The sequence below is a fragment of the Monodon monoceros genome, unplaced genomic scaffold, assembly GCF_005190385.1.
Source record: "Monodon monoceros isolate NGI ecotype Baffin Bay Population unplaced genomic scaffold, NGI_Narwhal_1 Super_Scaffold_3, whole genome shotgun sequence".
Lineage (NCBI taxonomy): Eukaryota > Metazoa > Chordata > Mammalia > Artiodactyla > Monodontidae > Monodon > Monodon monoceros.
In genome coordinates, this window is record NW_021703780.1 from 40,631,356 (window position 1) to 40,641,677 (window position 10,322).

The 10,322-nt window shown below is 47.4% G+C and overlaps 1 protein-coding gene across 3 annotated transcripts; it reads left to right on the forward strand.

The window, feature by feature from the left end:
• Window positions 1-1,091: 1,091 nt before the first annotated feature.
• On the forward strand, window positions 1,092-6,254 carry LOC114907879 (HLA class II histocompatibility antigen, DO alpha chain-like). Of its 3 annotated transcripts, none has more exons than XM_029243950.1 (5): window positions 1,092-1,227; window positions 2,390-2,638; window positions 3,081-3,362; window positions 3,461-3,596; window positions 4,417-6,254. In XM_029243950.1, the coding sequence occupies exons 1-5, from the start codon at window positions 1,146-1,148 to the stop codon at window positions 4,604-4,606; spliced, it is 939 nt and encodes a 312-aa protein (XP_029099783.1). In that variant the 5' UTR covers window positions 1,092-1,145; the 3' UTR covers window positions 4,607-6,254. The 3 variants fall into 3 exon arrangements, with proteins under 3 accessions (XP_029099783.1, XP_029099785.1, XP_029099784.1); XM_029243952.1 differs by having other exon boundaries at window positions 3,827-4,622; XM_029243951.1 differs by having other exon boundaries at window positions 4,177-4,622.
• Window positions 6,255-10,322: the final 4,068 nt, after the last annotated feature.

Here is a 10,322-nt window from a genome sequence, read left to right on the forward strand (position 1 = left end):
GATATTTGGTTAGACTTCTCTTTACCAGGATAGACAGTTAACTTTATATATATATTTACTTTAGACTAAATTCTGCCAATGCCTCCCAATTAGAAGCTAAAAGTAAGGGTGATGCAGTCCACACAGGTCAACCTCCAGGCTGAGACACGGGCGTAGGGGACATGGAGGGACTCATGGAGGTTACCCAGCACCCTCTGCCCTCCCCAGAAAGGTCCACTGGAACTCCTTATGGCTCTTTTTCACTCTAAACATCTCTAACAGTTATCCTCACATAATGAAATAAAGTAATATTTTAAAACATGATTTAAAGATTTAAAAGATTTTTTCTACTGTGTAGCCAGTGTTTCCCTTTTAAAGTTTCTTAGTAAAAAAAAATTTTTTTTTTTTTTTCCGTACGCGGGCCTCTCACGGCTGTGGCCTCTCCCGTTGCGGAGCACAGGCTCCGGACGCGCAGGCTCAGCGGCCATGGCTCACGGGCCCAGCCGCTCCGCGGCATGTGGGATCTTCCCGGACCGGGGCACAAACCCGTGTCCCCTGCATCGGCAGGCAGACTCTCAACCACTGCGCCACCAGGGAAGCCCTTTCCTTTTTTTGTCCATGCCATGTGGTTTGCAGGATCTTAGTTCCCTGACCAGGGATTGAACCTATGTCCCCTGAAGTGGAAGCATAGAGTCCTAACCACTGGACAGCCAAGGAATCCCCAAATTTATTTAATTTTTTAACTCCAAATTGGTCCACAGAAACGTATAGGATGAGTAGGAGTCCCTACACCATGGATTAAGATAGAGGATTTGTTTGAGCTCAGCTATGCGGTGCTCTGATGGCCTTTCCTCTCCCTTCACAGGATACCTTCTTGGAGGATGTAGAAACAGTTAATCTAAGCCCCTCCCATCCCTTTGACTTCCTGTGGACCAAGCCTCCCTGGTGCTTGTGGGCCCAATGAATTCTTCCATCTTCTCACCCAGGCTCTTTCCTCTACTTCTTTCCCCAGCAACAGCTACATTTAACTCAGAGAATTTCTCTGATTGGCTGAATACAGCAGGGGACTCCCTCATCCTAGAATCTGTTTCTTCCTCTTTACCTTCCCCGTCTTCCTTTACCCTCCACACCGACTGGGACTTATTTGGTTAAAGCCCCAGGGGACAATGGTCCTCAGTGGGGGGCTGGTCCTGGGACTCCACACCTTGATGACCCTCCTGAGCCCCCAGGAAGCTGGGGCCATCAAGGGTGAGTGCAGAGGGTGCTGGGTGAGGAGAGGAGATTAAGGGCGTGGGGTTACACGCCAGATGGTACAGAGAGTGAACAGTTCCTTTCCTCTGGTTTATGGGCAACTTCTGTTACCCGCATCCCTCTCACCTCTATCAGGTCTGTCCTGGACCTAAAATACAGGTGCAGCTCAGCCCAGCATCACATTCAGGTGCCTCCTCATTCCTCCCTCCTCTCTGAGACCCAAACCTTCGTCCTACTGCTGCCCAGCATCCTGATTTCTGTACCACTTCCTGGCTTCGGGCGAGCCCATTTTCTATTGCTGTATTTATCACCAGGTCAATAGGTAGCTGTTTATCTGTCTTTATCCTGCTCTAGACTTGAGTTCCTTGTGTGCGGGGTCCACAGCTGGTTTGTCTGTATTTCCTTGGGGCCTGCTATCGTGCTGGGCATGGTGGTTTCTCACGATCATTGCACAAATAATTTCATAGAATTATAAAGGCATCTTATCAACGAACATCTAACTCCCAATTTCTAGAAAATTGAGCCTCAGTCATGGGAAGACACACATTTGATCATAATGCTCTGAGACAGAAGAGTTGTGACATGAACCCTGAACTTTTGACTCCTTTTCCACTGCTCTTTGCAATACCTTGGGCTGCCTTTTTCTATCCCTTCAGTCTCTGGTCACAAATCTTAATTCTTACTCCTGCCCGCTATCACCTGTTTTCCCTCACATCCTCTTGCACTGCATCTCTGTGCCCAAAGCTCCATGCATGCTCTTAACCTTAATTATTTTCTCCTCATCCCACCCCTACTCACCTCTCATCTCACACACAGGACCTGGTAGCACAGCTGGGGCAGACCATCAGAGCCAAGATTTAACTCTGGGGATCCCAGGCCTGAGTTTAGGCAAGCTCTCTTCTTCCCAACCCGGTATGCCAGGCTGCACCCATGACTGTGCTGGCCAGTGTGCAGGGGATGTGCCCATGCCCTCCATCCTCTCCCTTCCGTCCCTTGGCAACCCTTCTACTCTCCAAGGACCAGCTCAGCGTCAGAACGGGACTCTGCCCCCACACAGGACCAAGGATGGGGCACAGCTCAGAGACTCAATACATCACATCTGATGGATGAGATTGATACCTTTTCTTTTCTCCCCCGACCCTGAACTCACCCAATACAGCTGACCACATGGGCTCCTACGGACCAGCCTTCTACCAGTCCTATGATGGCTCGGGTCAGTTCACCCATGATTTCGATGGAGAGCAGCTGTTCTCTGTGGACCTGAAGAAGAGGGAGGCTGTATGGCGTCTGCCTGAATTTGGCAACTTCGCCTACTTTGACCCGCAGAATGGGCTGGCCAGTATCACGATGATCAAAGCGCATCTGGACGTCTTGGTGGAGCGCTCGAACCGTACCAGAGCCGCCAACGGTACCGGGCCTTTCCTCTGTGCCCCCCTCCACTAAGCCCCTGGCAGGCAGGGGAGGCCCAGAGAAGCCTCCTCTCCCCCTCACAGGCCTCTATTGACTCCTGGGCTCCACTCTCGGAATCTGAGACTGTTGTGCTCAGGCCCTTTCCTTCCCAGGAGGTGCTAGATCTTCTCAGATTCCTTCAGCAACCTCTTCCTCTTGAGAAATGACCCCTCCCGCTGTACTCCCCATCAGGGACCTGGCAGATACAGGACCCCCGGGGGCCCCCTCTGCCCTCCACAATCTCTCATCCCTCTGTCCCCCTGCTTCTGTCCTGGTGTCACCATCCTAGACCATTCCCTGCTCTCGGAAAGCTACTAGGAGGAAACACCCTTCAATCCCAGCCCTGATAAGGCCCAGCTGGAGGGCTGAGCCTGTGGGATTCAGGGCCTGGTTCCTCCTAGTGCCCCCAAGAGTGACTGTGCTGCCCAAGTCTCACGTGGAGCTGGGCCAGCCCAACGTCCTCATCTGCGTCGTGGAGAACATCTTCCCCCCTGTCATCAATATCACCTGGCTGCGCAACGGTCAGACCATCACCGAGGGGGTGGCCCAGACCAGCTTCTATGCCCAGCCCAACCATCTGTTCCGGAAGTTCCACTACTTGCCCTTCGTGCCCTCGGTGGATGACTTCTATGACTGCAAGGTGGAGCACTGGGGCCTGGACCAGCCGCTCTTTAAGCACTGGGGTACGAAGCCCCCTCCCCAGGCCCCCCTTCTCACACCCATGTGTCCTTCACTCTGGAATCCCTTTGCCCAACCCCCTGACCCTCTCTTTCTCTCCCAGAGCCCCAGGGGCCTACCCTGCTGCCTGACACCACAGAGACCCTGGTCTTCACCCTCGGCCTGGCCCTTGGCCTGGCCGGCTTCCTCGTGGGCGTCACCCTCATCATCACAGGCACATGTCTGTCCAGCACCCCCAGGTGCGCAGGACCCGGGAGTCTGGTGGGGAGGAAAGCAGATGACTCTGCACGGGACTAGGGTGGAGGATGAGAGATTCTGTGGGGAGGGGTGGGGTCAGGGACGAGTGGTAGGCAGGGAATAGAAGAGAAGAGGTGAGGCGAGGGTGTCAGGTTTGGGGGAGGTGGGCAGAGATGGGATCCCAGAAGTGTGAGCTGGGACAACATTGGTCATATGGTTTTTGCTACTTTAGGTAATGGCCCTTCTGAGAGAAACAGGTAGGGGAGACACCCTACGGCTTCCTGGCAAGTGTCTGACAGCCCTTGAATGCTCAGTGTCAGAGTCTACCACATTCATCCCCACCATGCTGACTTTGAATGGGATCAACCTCTGTCCTACAGGCCTCCTCCTTTTTGGCTCCTGTACTCATGGCAGGGACTTGTGGGGCACCAAGGAGTTCCCTTTCCCACCCCCAAAACACATACACACACACACACACACACACACACACACACACACACACACACACTTTCTTGCTCTACCCAAAGCCCTGGCTAGCAGCAGTAAAATTTTAAAGTGTTTGCACTGTATTCATTTTACCAGGTCTTGGCCAATTCTTTCAGGGTGTAAGGAATGCTGGGATCTGGAAGTGGGGACTTCTGGGGATGACTACTGAGCATGACCACCTGCTACTGGGGATTGACAATCATTCCCGGGCCAGTCTAGCTACGTCTTGCTCCATTTGACGCATCAGTTTGGGTCCCTTTGTGTGTCACGTGTGAACGGACTGTTTCACATGGACATCATGAAATCAACATCCTGAATTCGGATTTGCCCCAAAAGGGATGCGGAGTATCCTGTTCATTGCAACTCCCCGCAACCAATGACAGTTCTACAGGGCACCAGGAGGGGAAACGTTCATGGAAATTTCAGTCTTGTCCAGATTTACTCTGTCATGAAGAGGCCATTGGTATCCAGCCATGATCTACAATGTCATCTCCTTTTTCTACATTCCCTAGAGTCCCAAGCATGACAAAGAGGCCCAAGGCTTGGGTAGGATGGCCATATCTTCTGCCTGGGGTCAATCATATCAGGTAGGAGGGTAGCAGTGTAGATCATCAAGGTATCTGGTAAGAGGAAGGTCTAGGAGAGATCCACCTGAATGCTCTCTAAATCTGTGGCCTGGAAGGTTTTAGTTTACTGTGAACAAAATTTAAAATGCACACAAAGTGGTAACTAACTATACAAAGTAGTTTATGTCAAGTACCAAGTGAGTGGTACAGATTGATGGCTTTCAAACTGGAATACAGAGAAGAGTCACTTGAGAACCTTTTAAAAAGTACAGGCTTCTCCCAGATCTACTGAATTAGAATCTCAGGGCTGGGGAGAGTGGTGACAGGGAGTCTGTAATATTTTAACATGCTCTAGATGGTGCCGATGAAGCCATCCTGGACCCAGGCTGTGGTCCGGGAACAGGGACCCATGGACATAGTCTGGTGCTATTGGAGGTCATTGGAAGAGGGGATCCCTGAGGTCTGAGTAGTCCGGGAGGGCTTTCTGGAAAACCTGGTTTTTTTAGGGCATGAAAGTTGAGGAAGGGACTTCCCAGTGGTTAAAACTCTGTGCTTCTAATGCAGGGGCACAGGTTCGATCCCCGGTCAGGGAACATGCTGTTCCACACAGCCAAAAAAAAAAAGTTGAGCAAGATACAGGTGAGTAGGGGCAAGATGGGGGTTGGAACTGGGAGCATTTGGTCCCGGAAAAGAGAGAAACCAAGAGATTATGGGGACTCTGTGGATTTCCCAAGAGAGAATAAATGGGGGGAAATCGATGGCCAGAAGAGGACTCGGATGGAAGTGGGAGAAGATTGTGCTAATCCAGGTTTTTGCTTGCCAGTCACAGAAACCCTATTAAAATGGTTATAGACAAAAGGAGAGGGTATTTACAATAAAGACACAAGAGTGGTATTCAGAACCCAAGGGTGGGTTTGAGCCAGGCCCTGCAAGGAACAGAACTCAGAGTGGAAGAGCCAGCAGAACGCAGAGCAGTCCATCTTGCTCTCTCTCTCTGGGCCATATGGTCCCTGTTTTCTAGATCCCTCGGTACATCAGCCATATTCTCTCCCTATGGACTGACTGTCCTTTTCAGCCGACATGTCAACCCTATAGGTCCTGTGTTTGTATGTCACCTCAGCTCTAGCCGCCCACAGAGACTGTGACTCCCAGTCACAATTTTAAATCATTGAAAAAACAAACGACTGCCCAAACTTGGGGAAAGTATCCACCCCAGCCCAATGTACTGTGACCAGGGGACCAAGATCCCGTAGTACAAACATGGTGGTGGCTGGCACCCACCTCTGGGGTGAGGAGTCGGGTCGTTCTCAGAGAAAGATCTCAGAAGACACCGCAAGAGATGTCTGTCCCCATAGTGCCCTGATCTCTGCTGATCTTTTACTTAAAACTTAACTTGATGCATCCTTGGAAACGTGTTTCTCTCATCTCTGTCCTAATGTTTAATAAAGTCATAAAAGTGTCCTGTCTTGAACAGACTGGTGGTTGCCAAGGCGGGGCTGTTGGGGAAGGGATGGAGTGGGAGTTTGGGGTTAGCAGATGTAAACTCTTATATATAGAATAGGTAAACAACAAGGTCCTACTGTAAAGCACAGAGAACTATATTCAATATCCTATGATAAACCATAATGGAAAAGAATATTAAAAAAAGAATGTATATATATGTACAACTGAATCACTTTGTTGTACAGCAGTAATTAGCACAACATTGTTAATTAACTATACTTCAGAAAAAAAAAAAAGTGTCCTCTTTTGACCAGAAGTGTGCTTTATTTCACTATGCATATATTACCCAGAAATCACTGGAAACAATTTGGAAGGAATATGGAGCTATTCCAAAACTTTTAGGTTTATGTATCTGCCTTCACACTCACATTTTTTTTTCTTCTAGTCTCAAAGTAAATTATCTCTCATTAAAAAAAAATTGTCCTGCATTCCTTTTTAAAAATAAATTTATTTATTTTTAACTTATTTTTAATTTTTGGCTGCGCTGGGTCTTCATTGCTGTGTGCGGGCTTTCTCCAGTTGCAGTGAGCGGGGGTTACTCTTCGTTGTGGTGCACAGGCTTACCGCGGTGGCTTCTCTTGCTGCGAGCACAACCTCTAGGTGCGCAGGCTTCAGTAGTTGTGGTACACGGGCTTCGGTTGTTGTGGCTCGCGGGCTCTAGAACGCAGACTCAGTATTTGTGGTGCACAGGCTTAGCTGCTCCGCGGCATGTGGGATCTTCCCAGACCAGGGATCGAGCCCATGTCCCCTACATAGGCAGGCGGATTCTTAACCACTGAGCCACCAGGGAAGCCCTGTTCTGCATTATTATTATTTTTTTTGGGGGGGGGTTCGCGGGCCTCTCACTGTTGTGGCCTCTCCCGTTGTAGAGCACAGGCTCCGGACGTGCAGGCTCAGCGGCCATGGCTCACGGGCCCAGCCGCTCCGCAGCATGTGGGATCTTCCCGGACCGGGGCACGAACCCGTGTCCCCTGCATCGGCAGGCGGACTCTCAACCACTGCGCCACCAGGGAAGACCTGCTCTGCACTCTTGATCTGACTTCTTTCAGTCTCTTTTAGAATAGACAGTCACCTTCTCTTCTGTATTTTCAAACTCTCCCCCTTTGCAGAGTTCCCTCTCCACAGATAATAAACATATCATCACTCTCATATACTGAGAACATTAAATCTCCTCTCTGTCCTATAACCCATACCCCACAAGCTCCTCCCATCACTTTCTCTGAAAGAGGATTCTGCATGGGCTGCATCCACATCCCCTCTTCCAATCTGCTTTCTTTCTTAAAATTTTAATTTTTAACAACGTAATTTTATCCACATAGTTTAGAGAATCCAATAGTTCTACCAGATTTGCGTAAAAAAAAATTCCAGGCTCTAGTCCCTTCTCCTATCATGTTCTTGTCCCCAGAGTTGATAAGTTTTCAACTGTTTTTAACTAATTCTGTTAATACTGACCTTCTGTCTCTAAATAGTATTCTTGCTTTGCTATATCTTGATTTTTCAGCTTCAGGCCTTTTCTCTTTACTTCCTGCTATGGAAGAAGAGGATTTAAATTTTTTCATCCTCACACCACACACATGCACCCCTTCCTCTAATATAGTTATATTGTAATTTTGGCTAGGTTGGTGTTCAGTGTTTATATTATTATGATCTTATGAAGGGTATTCATAGCCAAACTACAGAGTAAACCATGCCTGCTCTTCCTTTCCTAGACAACTTTGTGTTTTCCCTGGGATGAATAATCGGGCTGTTTTCTCTTTGCTTGGTTTTCTTGGTACCTGTCATTAATGAATCACAAATTTCCTCACAATACAATCAGCTACCCTGGGTATTCTGTCCATTTTACTGTCAGATAAAACTCCCAGAACCTTGTGTCGGCTTCGATCTTAACTAGTTGCTCTCAGTGAGACAGCTGTCATCCTGGGACCACCATTTACCATCCTTGTCAGGATTTACCTGTCCTCTGTGTTGGACATTCTGTTTCTTATATCCAGCTAGAAGAATGACCAGGTTTTGGAATTACTGACGAGATGTTACTTCTCCCAACCATTCATGCAACTCCTCTTGTTCAGACTTTCTCACTTAGGATAGACTCTCAATTCCTTACTGGCTAAGGCTCTCCAACCTCACCCCTCCTCCGGCCTTCCTTCTTTCATTAAGTTACAGCCACACTCTCTTTCCTTAGACTCCTCCTGCCTGTGATCTTAACATCAATGCTTCCAACTCATCATTCATTCACAACACATGTGGTAAAAATTCAGAGGCTTCCCTGATCAGCTTTGCTAAATAAACCACCCATCTCCAGTCCTTCTCGATCACAAGACTCTATTTATCTTTGTGGACAGACATCTCTCCTGGAATGGAGGCCCTCCTCTCAGGCTTTCTTTCCTCCTTCGGGGGCGTGACCCGTCATGTAGAGACGTCACTTCCTCCCTTCTCTCCATCTCTCCCCTCATCTCCAGTCATTTCCATTAACTGTGGTTTGGCTGTCTTGATTCTACCTCCTGTGGAGGCTCCAAATTTGAGTAAACCTCCTCTTCCCAGAAGACTCCCTGGCATTTCTGCCTCCCGGAGACTTTCTGTTGCCCCGTCCCTAGAGCCCCAGCGCCACTCCTGAGACTCGGTTGGATTCCCACTTTTCCTTCATTCCTTCCCTCAGGCCTGCAGTATATGCTCTGCTCCAGGTACAAGTTCTTACCATAACGCCTGGAACACGGCAGTTACTCAGTAACTGACCAAAGAGTAAGATGTAGTCTGCTCAGCTCTCAAATTCCTTGATGACACACCCAAATGAAGAAAACATTTAAAAACTTTCTGCTGTTAGTGACATGATTGCTTTTATGATTACTATTAGCTTTCATGCATTGAGTACTTCCAATGTGCCAAGCACTAAACACTTACATCTGTCAAAGCTATGAGTTTGCACACCTACCATGGTGTTTCCTAAATTGTTTCATGGAACTCAAATGTTCTGAAGGATGTTAATAACTTAATTAAAAACAAATCAATGTAAGTAACCTTTTTTTTTTTTTTTTTTTCCTTGCGGTACGCGGACCTCTCACTGTTGTGGCCTCTCCCGTTGTGGAGCACAGGCTCCGCACGCGCAGGCTCAGCGGCCATGGCTCACGGGCTGAGCCGCTCCGCGGCATGTGGGATCTTCCCGGACCGGGGCACGAACCCACGTCCCCTGCATCGGCAGGCGGACTCTCAATCACTGAGCCACCAGGGAAGCCCAGTAACCTTTTTTTTCTAAAACATATTTTAATATGGGTAAGGAAATGCCAAACGTAAGTATGCAGGTTTTAGTATATAGCAATCTGCCTTTCAAAAATGACATGCCATGTTTGGTAATAGCAAAGGATTGGAAACATGTCCAACAAGAATGGAAAAGTTGAAAGAGCTACGGTACCTCCATGAGGAGGAGAAACATTAAGCTGTTAGAAAGAATGAGGAAGATCTCTTTAAGCTGATGTGGAGGGATCCCTAGGATGCAGTGGAAAAATGCAAGATACAAAAGAATGTACATACTGTGTGCTACCTTGGGGTAAGAAAGAAGGAAGATATATGTTTGCAGAAAGCCACACTGAAAAGATAAACCAGAAATTGTTAAAAAAAGTGGTAGGGGGGAAAAGCAGAGTTGAGGGAATGCGTTTGAGGCAACAGGGATAAAAGTGAATATTGACTTTTGAAATATACAAATGCTTTACAATTTTTATAAACATGAAACAAAAAGCCCTAAAATTTAAAACAAACATAAACAACTGAACCTAGGGAGAAGACTTATTTGAACTCCTATTAGAAAACAGTACTGTATATTCTTAGTGGACTATATTCTAAGGATAAAAAGTAGTACTAAAAGCGTTGATAGTCATTCAGTAGTTTTATCATTAGTAATAATATTGTATTGTTATTTTGAAACTATGTTTATATATATTATAGGATAAAGCAACTCAGGAATGATGTAATGTATTTGGGAACCATGATTTTAGTGTATAAAAGGAAAGAAAAAAGTAGCTGAATTAAAACCCTAATATTAAATTTGAATTAGAAACATCAATTTAAACTAATGATTTATAAATATATATATTTTCTAGCTCTAGCAAATGAAAGAACCTGGAAGCAATGGTCCTTCAGGAGTGATGGGCATCCTTAGAGCACAGATTGTGGTTTCCTAAT